This window comes from Eubalaena glacialis, chromosome 17 (genome assembly GCF_028564815.1).
Source record: "Eubalaena glacialis isolate mEubGla1 chromosome 17, mEubGla1.1.hap2.+ XY, whole genome shotgun sequence".
Lineage (NCBI taxonomy): Eukaryota > Metazoa > Chordata > Mammalia > Artiodactyla > Balaenidae > Eubalaena > Eubalaena glacialis.
In genome coordinates, this window is record NC_083732.1 from 22,960,733 (window position 1) to 22,976,635 (window position 15,903).

Here is a 15,903-nt window from a genome sequence, read left to right on the forward strand (position 1 = left end):
TTCTAAAGCTGTGTAAACACTGTGATGCTGCTGTAATTTTTAGCCAGACTTCACAGAATTAGTGGGCAAAGTGCTCATTATTCAGCTGGAGCACAAGAAGTAATTTTGAAATTTCTTTCGTTTTTGTCCCTAAGGAAACACTATAAAGTGTTTGTGGTAAAGATGCTTCATTCTGTGTAAAGGAAACAAATTTTTAAAATCCCAACAAAAACAAAATGTCCCTTTTCATTTTTGCATTTCTAAGGTCCATTTGTAAATATTTACACTTCATTTTAAATTTCAAAATAAATTTTACTTTATTTTAAATGTCTTGGCTACATTGGTACTACCAGGATATCTTTGTAAATGTTTGTTTGTTCGCTTAAGGTTGAATCTCATGTTGTAGAAAGGTGGTGAAATTTACCCACCAATCTTGTGATAATTAACTCAGTAAGACCTCATTATCTTTATTTTATAATTTCCCTGATACAAATGGTTTGACTTGTTAATAAGCACCAAAACTTTTACTGCTTCATATCTTGCCACAGAAACATTTGTAAAAAACATGACTTTAACAATTCACTTCTAAACAGCAACACAAACTAAAGTGCTACTTTGACAGCTATATCTCGTGTATTATTGAAAATACCATATTTAGCTTTATTTTTCATTTTGTAAAATATCTTATCATTATAAATGACCAAATGCATACTTTTGTTTCCAGTGAACTTCTCTGCCAATTTCCCTTTCCTTCCATTAGAATTTCCATCCTTTTAATCCTCCAAACTAGTCATCTTTATTTTCTAATTTGCCTTCAATTCTTATGTCCTACTATAAATTGTTTTATAATTCAATTTTAGGAGAAAGTTTCCTGAAGAGTCAGAATACTTCTTAATATCTGATAAAGAGATCTTGTAACTCGGTTTATTTCTTCTAAGTTGAGGTAACCTTAACTGTCAGAAAGTCATGGAGTTATGGTTAATCTTCAATTATTATAGCCATTTTATTCTAGTCATTGTAAATTACAGTGCCATGCACCTTGTATGTCACATTTTAATTTTTTACTAGTATATGGAAAAAAATGCTGCTATAGACTGAATTGTGTCCCTCCCCCACCCCCAAATTCACATGTTGGAGCCCTAACCCCCCAATGTGACTATATTTGGATGTAGGACCTTTGGGAGGTAATTAAGGTCAAATGAAGTCATAAGAGTGTGGCCCTACCCCAATATTACTGGTGGCCTTATAAGAAGGGAGGAGAGAGAGAGATCTTTTTGTTTCTGCCATGTAAGAACACAACAAGAAGCTGGTGTCTGCAAGCCATGAAAAGTGTATTCACCAGAACTCAACCCTGCAACCACTCTGATCTCTGACTCCAGCCTCCAGAACTGTGAGAAAATAAGTTTCTTTTTTCCATAGTACCTACCCCAACTATGGTATTTTGTTATGGCAGCCTGAATTGACTAATACAATGCTTATACTGTGGAGTCCCACCAATAGTTCTACAATGGAGTTATTGAACATTAGCCCAACCGATAATAAAGTGTTTTACATTTTGTTACTATTTTTCATGGATAATCTACTTAATGTAACCCACTGGTGGCTGGAGTAATTGACAAGGGAAGATTCATAAACTTGTGCCCTGGAGAATGATAATGTCAAATATTATAAAACCACACCCTTGGATCTACCAACTCTGTTACCAACAATAAGCTAAACCATCATCATGTTAGGCTTGGGTCATTTCAGTGTCCTTCCAAAAGATCACTCCACTCACTGTCTCTACCAGAGATAGTCATCTTAAATGATACTTTAAAAAAATGTTTCATCCTGTTCAAAAATCATCAAGGCTGAAGAGCCTTCACTGTCTATAAAATAAATTTTAATCCAAAACCCTAGCACTCATGATCCTCTGTAATCTGGGCCCAATTTAAATTTCCCACATATAATAAATGCTCACTAAATACTTGTCTAATTAATTTTCCATCTTCACCATGTTCTCACTGTCCTTTGAACTTGCCCTTATCATTCCTGCTTTTCTGGCCTTGGTTCATCCTGTGATCAACTCCCTACCCAAAATACCTGTCATAATCCTACACATCTTAAAAGAACAAATACAAAATCTATTAACTACAATCCCATTTCCCAATTCCAAACCATATGAATATTTCTTCCCTATAACTCCTCTGCCTTTTTGACCTAAACTTTTCATTCTAGCATTGTTCGTGTTCTGTGTGTGAGCATATATTCCTAGCAATTTTTTATATCTTATTAACCCCATCTAGATTGTAAACTTCTGTAGGGTTTCCATTCTCAGTATCCATTCTTCTTCATTAATCGTTCCCTAGAAACTCAGCCTGAAATAATCTCTCTACTTTGACTATTTAGTACATATTTTCTATAGCCTTCATTTATCCCTTAAATTATATCCAATATGTTATTTGCTATTAGTCATTTATTATTATTATTATTATATTCTTCACATGTTCTTGCTCAATGAACTAGAATTTAAGTTCCTTGAAGTCACAGGCTTTTATGCTTAAAATGCCTATAACTGAACTATGTAATAATTTGTATAAAAAGAGACACAAAGTTACAGCCTGAAGGGCAAAGGGCCAGAAGTCAGAAGACCTGGGTTCTAGTCCGTGGTTTAGCTAACCAACCATCCATGTTGGGCAATCTTTTAATAAATCTTTCTGGGTCTTTCTAGAGTAAAGTTGTGGAGGGAGATTAAGATATTTTATAGGTTTATTTTTTAAAATTGGGCCATAGTTTGCTTCTTTCTATGGTGTCCAAATTGAGACACAAAGAGATGAAATATCTACCTCTGAAAAGAGGATGGGAACAAAGGAGAACTCTGACAACTGGAAGCAGCCAATGGGGTATCTGAATAAAGGCAAAGGTTATATAAAGATTTGAATTCTTTCAGAGAATATTCTTGGTTTTACTTTGCTGCTTTCCAGATGTTGGTTACCCAACTACCTGGGTAAGCATAGTGTATTAATCAGGGTTCTCCAGAGACATAGAACCTATCTATATCTATATCTATATCTATATCAAGAGAGAAAGAGAAAGAGAGAGAGCTTGATTGATTTTAAGCTATTGGCTTCTGTGGTTGTATAAGCTTGTAAAGTTCAAAATCTGTAGGTCCTTAGGCTGGAGACCCAGGGTAGAATTTCAGTTTGAGTCCAAAGGCACTCTGCTGACAGAATTCCTTCTTAGGGGAGGTAAGCCTTCAACTGATTGGATGAAGCCCATCCACATTATGGAGAGCAATCTGCTTTATTCAAAGATCACCAATTTAAATGTTAATTTCATCTAGAAAACACCTTCACAGAAATATCTAGAGTAATTTTTGACCTAGCCAAATTGACACATAAAACTAACCAAACCATCAGATGTAGATTCTGTCATTGAAGGAAATAAAGAATAATTCAGATGGCTTCCATTTACTTCATTCCCATCTATTTCATTCCATGGACAGTTTATGAGTCCTCTCTTTCATGATCTGAGACAGAACAGGAATCCAATGCTTTCCCTTTTGTCATTCTCATCAGACTCAGTGTCATTACTTAGAAAAATCAGTTATGCTACAGTAGATGGATCTCAATTTAGAGAATATATTTACATATTCTAACCCTGCCACTTACTCACTCACTATAACTTTGAAAAAAGTCACTTACTCTTATGGAATCTCAGTTTCTTTGACATAAAAATGAAAAGAATAACACTTACCTCAAAGGTAGGTTACGAGGATCACATGAAACTATATGGGAAATGGTCTTCATAGTAACATATTAACCATAACCATTATGCGTTAAATAAAACCTCTTTGCCTACCTAAAAGAACTGTTTTGAAGACCACACCATTCACTCATATCTGTTCACTCATTTAGCAAGTATGTACTGAATACCATTGATTGAAATATTAAACCAAGTTTCTCTAAAACAACGTCCTACAAAAATGTAGAGAACTATCAAAAGCACTGAATAAATAGTTGGTATTCTATATAGCTCTTATCAACTCAATTACTACTGGGCATGGGATGCAGTAACTTTTAATAATAGCACTAGGTCATTAAATTGGCATTACTATTTATCTACAAAGGGATCTTAGGTCAGGTTCCCTATAAGCAAGGACTGAGAGGGAGATTCTTGAGGCAGCGATTTGTTAGAGATGACTCCTCTTGAGTGAAGGAAGCAGGTAGGGCAGCAGGGAAGAAGAAAGGTAAGAAAGGATGTGGTCTTATCTGAAGACTGGCCTCAGCCCACCTCGAGTCAAAGGTTAGCCTGTTGTACCCCAGAGTCAGTCAGTCACTGGCTGTGGGCTGCTCCCTAATGATGAGGCCATAACCTTTCAGGGGAAGGAAGTAGCTATGGTTATCAGCCAACATTATTAACAAGTGGGGCTGGATGCACCTTCCAGTGTAAAGGAGATTTGAGAACAGGGCAACAATAATCTTCACTACAAAGGGCCACTGATGTTCATAATAATAACAGATGCACTGCAAAGGTGTTAAGAACTCTGAATCCTCTGAACTCTCTGAATCCTTACTGACAGCCATACGGTCTTTTACAGTATTCAAATGCTCTGAAAACTGCTGTTCCTTCAATTATATGTAAATTAAATTCCTATGAATACTAATATTTTATTATATGTAATTTCTCTTTCTTATGAAAATATACATTTTATTATGTTTTGAAAACAGAGCCAGAGGAGATTCTTATTTCTGTTTTGTTGATTATCTGTCAGCTGCTAAGAAACATAAATGTGAATAGGCTTAAGCGACTGTTTCTTGGAAACAGCAAGCAAACAATTGTTGGATTCATATGACAAAAGTAGATCAACAATATACCAAACTTACACTTTTGGTATGCATTCTAAGTAGCAAGTAAGTAAATAGAATAATATACTTTCATTGTAAAACTGTAAAAAGCAACTTTTCTAGAAAGACAGGATTGCAAACGTGGGCATTTGTATAAATAGTTAATGGCAGATAATTCTAATAACATGTGTATCCAAGATGGAAATTAGAGCTTTAGTTTTTCACGTTTACCTGTTAGTTCTTTAGGCAAAACCAAGTAATCAATTATATTAGTAATTAGCATGTGTTTATAGGGTGAATTCTTATATAGCTGTTTCCATTAAAAGGTAGCTGCAAAAACTATAGTATCTAATACTTGTTTTAAGAAACAGAGCCATAAGGCTTTTAAAATCATAAAGAAGTGCCAAGGTATTCATTTAGGTGATTTATAATGGTGATGACATCGTCATCAACGTTATATAATATTTATTTGCAATACTATACAGCATTTTAAAGGAAACTCTTTTAAAGCCTGTGAGAAGCTGCTATGACTAATAATAAAGCAAGGGGGAAGGACTCAATATTTTTCACTTTTTTTTTTTCTGTTTTTCTTCCTCCAGGTGGGAAAAGGAGCACCTAAAAACATTTTGCTTTCCTGGCGACAATAGGCAAAATTGGATAAAGCTGAAATTCACAACGTCTCAAAACATTCTGGGCATTGGTTCTTATCTGAATTTTTAGAGTTACCCCATAACATAAAAGACACTAGAAAAAAATGTTTTTGTTGTCCTCTTCAGTTTGAATCTAAATTGTCTCCATTTTCTTAGGATTTGGTTTGGCTTCACTAACAGAAAAACATGTAAACAAATACCCTCATAATCTAAAGGTGAAGAGAACTTTAATAAAAAATCAAATGCACAATTCATAAAGAAAATATATTGATGGACTTGACAAAATTAAAGTTAAGGATTTCTATTCAATGACAGGCATCATAGACAAAGTTATCAGATATTTGACAAACTAGAAAAAGATTTTTAAACTAATCAAAATCAGCAAGAAGTTAATATCTAGAATATACAAGTAATTTAAAAATCCATAACAAAAAGATGAGATCACAATATAAAATATGGATAAAACTAGGCAATTCATTGAAAGGCAAATCTGAATTAGCAAGTTTATGAAGAAATTCCCAACTCGTGATTCCCAGCAGATTGGCAAAAATTAGAGCTAAGCCAGGTATTAATGAGATATAGGAAGATGGGAAGTCTTACACGCTGCTGATGGCAGTGTACAGACATTGCAGAGAACAGTCTGGGCATACTTACTGGAAATGAATATGGCCCAGTAATCCATTCCAGGGATGCATCCCAGAGGAACTTGAGCCCAGGTTCATAAGGGGACAGTCACAAAGATGTTCATTGTACCAGCCGGTTAGAGGCAGCTGGGTGCCCATTACTGCAGGAATGAGAAAATAAACTGGTGTATGCATATGGTAAAATACTTTTCAGCATTCGGAAGCAAACTAGTGTTATATACAGCAGCATAGGTGAATCTCTAAATGAATATTTATTTAAAACCAATTACTCTTATAAGCTGTACCACAACATCTAAGACTTAATAATCCATTGAATATATTGTCCTCTATTGTTCTGTATTATGTCTTGCCCAGGCTTCCTTTACTAGATGTTAACTTCCTAGAGACCAAAGAGACTACTTTGGAGCTCCTTGTTGTGCCTAGAACAGTGTTACATATGTAGGAGTATCTCAGTAAGTATTTGAACTAATAGATTTTCATCTGAGATTTGGAATTGTGGTGGCAAGAGACAGATAGATGGGATCATAATTGAAGGTTTAAAAAATTCATCCTTTTGCAGCTGGGAATTAGTTTTGAAAGTGGAGGAGAATAGAGGCTCCTTAAGGAATTGGAGTTCTTTCTGGAACTAGAGGAGAAAGAGGTAGAATAATCACTATCACACTGTGAACGGAGTAACCCTCCAATCAATGAAGGCAATGAAGTTTGCTTTAGGATCCTCTCTTTTTCCTTTTGTTAGTGTTTCCTTGTTCAGGACTATCACTATTTTGTCCCTGAACACTTAAAGATTTTGCTTTGCTTCAATCTACAAAATGAAACTAATAAGATTTAACTCAGAATATGGTTCCTCAGTCTAGAACACTTGTTCGGCCCCTTTTCCCCATTTTTAAGGAAAATATGTCTCTTTTGTTTTTGATGAAAACTATAATTTTTGTTATGATTGCCAAATGTATAAATAAATTTTTATGTGTTAAATTGTGGTGGGTCAGTCCCCTGGAGACTGTGGAGGGAAAAAAAAAATACCTTACAGAGTGGGTTTAGAAAATGAGTTGGTTTTTCACTGAGATTCAGAATCTCATTTAGCTGTGTTCTGAAAATGATTTGAATGACGGCCAAAGGATGTCTCTGAAAGGGAAATTAATCTTTGTGTAAGATCCAACAGGAGGTTGGAGCTTTGAAACAAGAAGATATAAGCAGCTTGCTCAGCCCTTTGGAAGGTGCAAATGAGATGTGGATGGGCTCCAGGGAATGGTGGTTGAAGGGAAAGTATTGCAGAGTGTAAAGAATCAGGGATATGATGTAATCAGACAAGCGTGCAGTATCTATTTCAGCTACTTGGTAGTTTTTTAATCTGGATCGAGTCAGTAAACATCTCTGAACCTTTCCTTTCTTTTTTGTATGATAGGGAGGTGGGCAGATCTCTAATTCATATTCCTCTATGAATGTTACCATTAGCTAAAAAGATCACTGGAGAGCAAAAGAAAATTATGAACAGATAAAAGCTTAGGAACATACAGAAGAAACTGAGCTTCATTCATTTTAGTAACTGGATAGTAATGAAATGGGCCTGAAACACAGTAGGTACTCAACAAATATTTGTTGAATGAATGCATCAGAAAAATGGAATAGATCAAGAGGAAGAAAAGCCAGAGGAGAGCATCAAGACCAAAGAGACTCTCAGGCCAGGCATGTAAGACATAGAGGAAGGAACTTAGGAAGGCAGTAAGAAATTGTCCTCTTCACCCAGGGATCAGGACCAGGAAAAGCTGAAGAAGCCAGGGTAGCTGGAGCATAAAAGTGTGGAGAGACCATTACTTGTAGAGATTGACAGGCACATTTTAAAGAATTAAGATTCACAGTAGTAATGCCTACACAAATACACCTTAAACAATGAATCTGAATATTTGGATTTACATTTAAGATAATTAGAAAGCAATGTGAGGAATCCCATGAAATTGTCATAGGTATTCAAACAGACTAGAGTTTAAATCCAAGCTACCATTCACTAAGAGTATAAAATATTAGCAAAAAAATTATTCTCTCGGAGACATCTAGAAATTGAAGACTTTAATTTTCAAAAATGAAAATTATAGTATCTACTTGGTAGAGCTGTTCTGAAGATTAAGTAAGTGAATATATGAAAAGGACCTAAAACATGCCTAATATGATTTTTTTTTTATTGTTACTGTTATCATTATTATTGTTTTTGCTGTTACTATAGCATTTATGCCCAATAGGGTGTGTATCAGCCAACTCCATTTTTTGGCTTGACTTCAAGAATTTGTGATTTGTAAAGTAAATTGTTTCTCTATTTTTGGTTTTTCTTCCAAGTGTGCTTTTTTCCTTCTCAGTGCTCTTTTAAAGCACTTCAATGCCCCCACGATTCTCACTTCAGCCTTAGCAGCACCAAGGAGAAAGGACCTTTCCACACTCAGTCCAGGGTGACTAAGTGGCAGGAAAGGCTGTGGGCTGGCCCATTAGGCCTAGGATCTCAGATCTCAGAGGAACAAAAGAGCCAGGGCAGAACCAGGGGTAGGGGAGGAGTTGAGACAGGGCTGTCTCATGATTCCATATAAGAGATGGACGGCACCACATTCAAATATACTTAGATCATCTTCCCAATAAGAGATGGTGCTACCCTCGAGCGCTTGTTTACTTGTTTATAATGCCATCATTGGAGTGGAGAGCAGAACTCTCGCTTCATAAAGGCTACTGGTTCGTAAGATATCTACTTCTAACAGTAGACAAAGTTAGATATAATGTCAAAACTTTGTAACTGAACAGCTTAATAAGAAAATTAATATAAGATTTGTTATGGAAGTTACATTAATACTGATAACTTGCCGAGAGGTATACTGGAGTTACCCGACGATATGGCTTGCTTATCACTGCTAAATCAAATTTCCAAAGACATTTAGTTCTGGTGAAATGTGTTAGACTGTTAAGCAGAGGTTTTAGCTAGTTTTGAAGTTACCTTCATCCCCAAGAGGTTTTCACGGAAACAGGCCTCCTTCTGTCCTGTATAGGTTCGTTCCCGCCTTAGACTCCCTGATCAAGCATAGTTTTGATGTTACCTCATCAGCTGGGAGACCTGCATTCTACTTTAGTTCAAGAATGATCAAATCTGGGGCCAGGGGAGGCCAAGAGTAGCTGAAGATGAAGGGAGGGCTGGATTTCACCTCTTTTTGGCCCAAGCTTTCATGCTGAGGAAATTGTTTCTAAGTACTGAGAGGAATCTCAGTTCTACAATCCCTTAGAAAGTATGGTTTCTGTAGGAAAAAGGTCCCTTAACTCATAAATCTGTGTGTGAAGATAAAGTCTAGGGAATACACTCAGGTAAAGTGTGACAATAGCGGGTAACAGAGAGGGTGCGGCTCAGGAGTGTGTAGGACGTGGGCTCTGTTTGCTTGTTTGCTTCAAGTCCTCAGAGAGGGACAGACGGGAATTCAGAACTGCACTGACTGAGGGACTGCGGACGGGAACCCTGAGGTGCTGAGATATTCTAAACAGGAGGATAAGGCGTGAGGAAAACAAGGCGGGAATCGAACAAAGGCGCCGTTGGACGGCAGGATGCAAACCGAACCGCTCTAGGATTACTCGGAGGACTACCACGAAAGCCTAGAGCCGGGAGGCAGCTGTGCAGCGGCAGCTGGAGGCACTTCACCCCGAGGCCCCGCCCCCCGGAGCTCCGCCCGTTCAGCTCCGGACCAATGGGCGCTCGGAATATTAGCGGGTGGGAGGCGCGGCCGCGTTGCTACAGCCCGAGCTGCGCGGCGGCGGCGGCGGCGGCGGCGGCGGCGGCGGCGGCGGCGGCGGCGGCGGCGGCGGCGGCGGCGGCGGCGGCGGCGGCGTGCTGTTGGAGGAGTCTGGCGGAGCTCGAGGCGGTGGCGCCATGGAGTCACTGGAAGGTGAGGCGGTGAAGGGATGCGGGCCGGGCGTCTGGGGGTGGGGTGGCTGGCACGAGGGGCTGCCCTGGATCTCGGTACCGGGGAGGCCAGGGCAGGTCCGGAGAGATGGACCCTGCCGCTCCTCGGAGGCCCGGGGAACAGGCGGGCGCCCTGCAGCCCCAAAGCGGTCGAGCTAATGATCCTCAGGCTGCCCCCTCCTCAGACGGTCTTCACCTGATGCTTCCCCACCCCGGGCCTGTTGCTGTCTCTGGTAAACGCCTGCAAATCCCTTCCTACCAATTTCTGGTCTTGCCTGACTCCCTGAGGGTCCTGTTGGTAATCACAGCCTCCGGCCACATTTTATTTTCCTTGCAAAGTGGACTCTCCGTTAATGTCTACCGCCTCCCCACCGCCAGCCTTTGCTGGAGGCCCGTGGTGTGTCTCCAACCTCGAGCTTCTGATACTTTTCTTGGCCACTTCCCTTGGTTTCCCTAGGTAACCATTTTTCCATTTCTACAGCATCTTCTGTGGGAGGGATGCCAAGAGCATCTCCCAAGGAAGAGTCACTGATCAGCTTTAGAGCCGGGACAATAGATTAACCGCAGGATTTAAGGGTTTATTCACGAGGACTCTGTAAGGAAGAGCCAGCATTGATTCGTTATCTTTAGGTTTATCTTTGTGCTGTAACCACGACTCCAGATTTTGCTTTGTTCCCAATTCTTTCACTTCTCTATTCTCTTTACCCATTTTATCTTGTGTAATACAACATTCGCTTAGAAACAACAAAGCGGGGAAGAAAACCCAGCTAGCATTAGCAACAGCAGTGTCAAAATTCCTTTTCAAATTGTGGTCAATCTTTCTGATGAAGCATAAGCCTGCAGAATTGACAGATCCCGTTGTCTTGATTTAGCCTTGATTTTTTTCCTCCTCTTAATTTACATAGATTCAGGTGGAATTAATAAACAGAGGCATTGAGTCCTGTGTATTGTTGCATGCTAGAGAGTAAATTGTTTCAGGTTGTGTTATGAAAGGAAAAGTAATAAATAATGACTGTCTGCAGTGACCTAGGGTCACCAAAAAACAAATGCAGTAATGAGTGTGATAGTATTTCATGCTTTTGCTCCTAGGCGAAGCTCTCATAGTAAACACCTTGAGGATGATAGATAATCAAGAATTCTGATGATTTTCCACTTGTGAGCTGCTGCAGTGTACTGCGACAAATGAAGTTCTTGTTCTTTGCTTAATTTTAGGCAGATCATTCAAGTTTCCATGAAATAGGAATTGTAATGAAAGTATTCCTTACTCAAGATAATTTTGTTTAGAGAACTCCTGGAGGCACTTTTTTTTTTTTAAATAAATTTTCAAACGTGGTATTATAGCATAGTGGGTAGGATCATGGGTCCTGGAATTCTCATGAAATTATAATATACATAAAGTGCTTTAGAATAGTTGTTTTTCTGCAGATTTCTATTATTTTATTCAACATTTATAATTGAGGCAAAGATCTTCTTCTGATTTTGCATTTATGTATTCTAAGCATCTAAAACAGTGTCTGACACAGAGTAGGTATTCAATAAATATTTCTTGTTAGATAAATGACTTTGTCTATGAGAGGCTCTGGGGATGCAGAAAAAAATAAAAATTCAAAGCCCTGCTCTCACTGAGCCTACGTTTTAGGGAATCTTATATTTTAGCAGTGCTAAGACATTACTATTGAAATCTTACCAAGGATGCTTTTAAAATATAATGAAAACCTATTATAATACTCAATTACATGGGTGGAGGAAAACATGAATTCTAGTATAATATGGTATGTTATCGCGGGCGTGTTTTAGGGGGCCACCTTGTGATGTTTCATGTTAAACAGTACTTGTTCTTTACTCATTTTTTTTTTTAAACAAAGTAAGTTGCTGTCATTAACTATGATGTGTTTAATTGTAATGAATTAGGTTAAAATATATGAAATTATTCTTGTAGGCCAAAACAGTTGAATATTCGAAACTTCAAATAGTAATGAAATAAAATTTTTTATTTTAGTAAAATAAAAGCTCTAAGAGTCTTTTGTTGAAGTTAGTGCCTTCCTTTTACTCCTTTTTTAAAATTAGTCCTTGTTAGGTCATACTTTATAAAGATGAACTTTGAGTCTCTAATTAATGAACATTCATTAATTCATTCATCTATGCCTTCGTTTACTAAACAGTGATACATTGGTACAGTGATAGTTAAGATAGTTTTTCCCTATTGGAAATTAAAACCTAGCACTTTGAAGGTGTCTAATGAACATTATATTACAGCATCCAGTAGAAAATCTTTAAGAGTTTGCTTAATATATATCATAGTAATTGAGCATATATTGTACTGCTTGGCATTAGACCCATGTTTTAAGTTGAAGCCAGTTAGCAGACTAATCTTGATTGTAAAACCAGAAAATATACGGACCCCTGAAAAAATTTTTTTTGAAAAAAACAAGGTGTATTTATTCACACTTGGGTGGAGAGATAGGACAGCTAGACCCTCCTCTCCCTCCCTCTCTTTTTTTTTTTAAACATCTTTATTGAAGTATAATTGCTTTACAATGCTGTGTTAGTTTCTGCTTTATAACAAAGTGAATCAGTTATACATACACATATGTTCCCACATCTCTTCCCTCTTGCATCTCCCTCCCTCCCACCCTCCCTATCCCACCCCTCTAGGTGGTCACAAAGCACCGAGCTGATCTCCCTGTGCTATGCGGCTGCTTCCCACTAGCTATCTATTTTACATTTGGTAGTGTATATATGTCCATGACACTCTCTCACCCTGTCACATCTCACCCCTCCCCCTCCCCATATCCTCAAGTCCATTCTCTAGTAGGTCTGTGTCTTTATTCCCGTCTTGCCACTAGGTTCTTCATGACCTTTTTTTTTTTTTCCCTTAGATTCCATATATATGTGTTAGCATACTGTATTTGTTTTTCTCTTTCTGACTTACTTCACTCTGTATGACAGACTCTAACTCCATCCACCTCATTACAAATACCTCCATTTCATTTCTTTTTATGGCTGAGTAATCCATTGTATATATGTGCCACATCTTCTTTATCCATTCATCCGATGATGGACACCTAGGTTGCTTCCATGTCCTGGCTATTGTAAACAGAGCTGCAATGAACATTTTGGTACATGACTCTTTCTGAATTATGGTTTTCTCAGGGTATATGCCCAGTAGTGGGATTGCTGGGTCGTATGGTAGTTCTATTTTTAGTTTTTTAAGGAACCTCCATACTGTTCTCCATAGTGGCTGTATCAATTTACATTCCCACCAACAGTGCAAGAGTGTTCCCTTTTCTCCACACCCTCTCCAGCATTTATTGTTTGTAGATTTTTTGATGATGGCCATTCTGACCGGTGTGAGATGATACCTCATTGTAGTTTTGATTTGCATTTCTCTAATGATTAGTGATGTTGAGCATTCTTTCATGTGTCTGTTGGCAATCTGTATATCTTCTTTGGAGAAATGTCTATTTAGGTTTTCTGCCCATTTTTGGATTGGGTTGTTTGTTTTTTTGTTATTGAGCTGCATGAGCTGCTTGTAAATCTTGGAGATTAATCCTTTGTCAGTTGCTTCATTTGCAAATATTTTCTCCCATTCTGAGGGTTGTCTTTTGGTCTTGTTTATGGTTTCCTTTGCTGTGCAAAAGCTTTTAAGTTTCATTAGGTCCCATTTGTTTATTTGTGTTTTTATTTCCATTTCTCTAGGAGCTGGGTCAAAAAGGATCTTGCTGTGATTTATGTCATAGAGTGTTCTGCCTATGTTTTCCTCTAAGAGTTTGATAGTGTCTGGCCTTACACTTAGGTCTTTAATCCATTTTGAGTTTATTTTTGTGTATGGTGTCAGGGAGTGTTCTAATTTCATACTTTTACATGTACCTGTCCAATTTTCCCAGCACCACTTATTGAAGAGGCTGTCTTTTCTCCACTGTATATGCCTGCCTCCTTTATCAAAGATAAGGTGACCATATGTGCGTGGGCTTATCTCTGGGCTTTCTATCCTGTTCCATTGATCTATATTTCTGTTTTTGTGCCAGTACCAAACTGTCTTGATTACTGTAGCTTTGTAATATAGTCTGAAGTCAGGGAGCCTGATTCCTTCAGCTCCATTTTTCGTTCTCAAGATTGCTTTGGCTATTCGGGGTCTTTTGTGTTTCCATACAAATTGTGAAATTTTTTGTTCTAGTTCTGTGAAAAATGCCAGTGGTAGTTTGATAGGGATTGCATTAAATCTGTAGATTGCTTTGGGTAGCAGAGTCATTTTCACAATGTTGATTCTTCCTATCCAAGAACATGGTATATCTCTCCATCTATTTGTATCATCTTTAATTTCTTTCATCAGTGTCCTATAATTTTCTGCATACAGGTCTTTTGTCTCCTTAGGTAGGTGTATTCCTAGGTATTTTATTCTTTTTGTTGCAATGGTAAACGGGAGTGTTTTCTTAATTTCACTTTCAGATGTTTCATCATTAGTATATAGGAATGCAAGAGATTTCTGTGCATTAATTTTGTATCCTGCTACTTTACCAAATTCATTGATTAGCTCTAGTAGTTTTCTGGTAGCATCTTTAGGATTCTCTATGTATAGTATCATGTCATCTGCAAACAGTGACAGCTTTACTTCTTCTTTTCTGATTTGGATTCCTTTTATTTCTTTTTCTTCTCTGATTGCTGTGGCTAACACTTCCAAAACTATGTTGAATAATAGTGGTGAGAGTGGGCAACCTTGTCTTGTTCCTGATCTTAGCGGAAATGGTTTCAGTTTTGCACCATTGAGGACAATGTTGGCTGTGGGTTTGTCATATATGGCCTTTATTATGTTGAGGAAAGTTCCCTCTATGCCTACTTTCTGCAGGGGTTTTATCATAAATGGGTGTTGAATTTTGTCAAAAGCTTTCTCTGCATCTATTGAGATGATCATATGGTTTTTCTCCTTCAATTTGTTAATATGATGTATCACGTTGATTGATTTGCGTATATTGAAGAATCCTTGCATTCCTGGAATAAACCCCACTTGATCATGGTGTACAATCCTTTTATGTGCTGTTGGATTCTGTTTGCTAGTATTTTGTTGAGGATTTTTGCATCTGTGTTCATCAATGATATTGGCCTGTAGTTTTCTTTCTTTGTGACATCTTTGTCTGGTTTTGGTATCAGGGTGATGGTGGCCTCGTAGAATGAGTTGGGGAGTGTTCCTCCCTCTGCAATATTTTGGAAGAGTTTGAGAAGGATAGGTGTTAGCTTTTCTCTAAATGTTTGATGGAATTCGCCTGTGAAGCCATCTGGTCCTGGGCTTTTGTGTGTTGGAAGATTTTTAATCACAGTTTCAATTTCAGTGCTTGTGATTGGTCTGTTCATATTTTCTATTTCTTCCTGGTTCAGTCTCGGCAGGTTGTGCATTTCTAAGAATCTGTCCATTTCTTCCAGGTTGTCCATTTTATTGGCATAGAGTTGCTTGTAGTAATCTCTCATGATCGTTTGTATTTCTGCAGTGTCAGTGGTTACTTCTCCTTTTTCATTTCTAATTCTATTGATTTGAGTCTTCTCCCTTTTTCTCTTGATGAGTCTGGCTAATGGTTTATCAATTTTGTTTATCTTCTCAAAGAACCAGCTTTTAGTTTCATTGATTTTTGCTATTGTTTCCTTCATTTCTTTTTCATTTATTTCTGATCTGATCTTTATGATTTCTTTCCTTCTGCTAGCTTTGGGGTTTTTTTGTTCTTCTTTCTCTAATTGCTTTAGGTGCAAGGTTAGGTTGTTTATTCGAGATGTTTCCTGTTTCTTGATGTAGGCTTGTATTGCTATAAACTTCCCTCTTAGAACTGCTTTTGCTGCATCCCATAGGTTTTGGGTCGTCGTGTCTCCATTGTCATTTGTTTCTAGGTATTTTT

General features: G+C 37.8%; 1 protein-coding gene across 1 annotated transcript in view; it reads left to right on the forward strand.

The window, feature by feature from the left end:
• Nucleotides 1-9,959: 9,959 nt before the first annotated feature.
• ZC2HC1A (zinc finger C2HC-type containing 1A) overlaps nucleotides 9,960-15,903 on the forward strand; it is a 65,610-nt gene continuing 59,666 nt past the window's right edge. Inside the window, exon 1 of the mRNA XM_061171736.1 lies at nucleotides 9,960-10,004. Coding sequence (XP_061027719.1) covers nucleotides 9,989-10,004 — 16 coding nt within the window. The 5' untranslated portion in view covers nucleotides 9,960-9,988. The remainder of the gene's footprint in view (nucleotides 10,005-15,903) is intronic.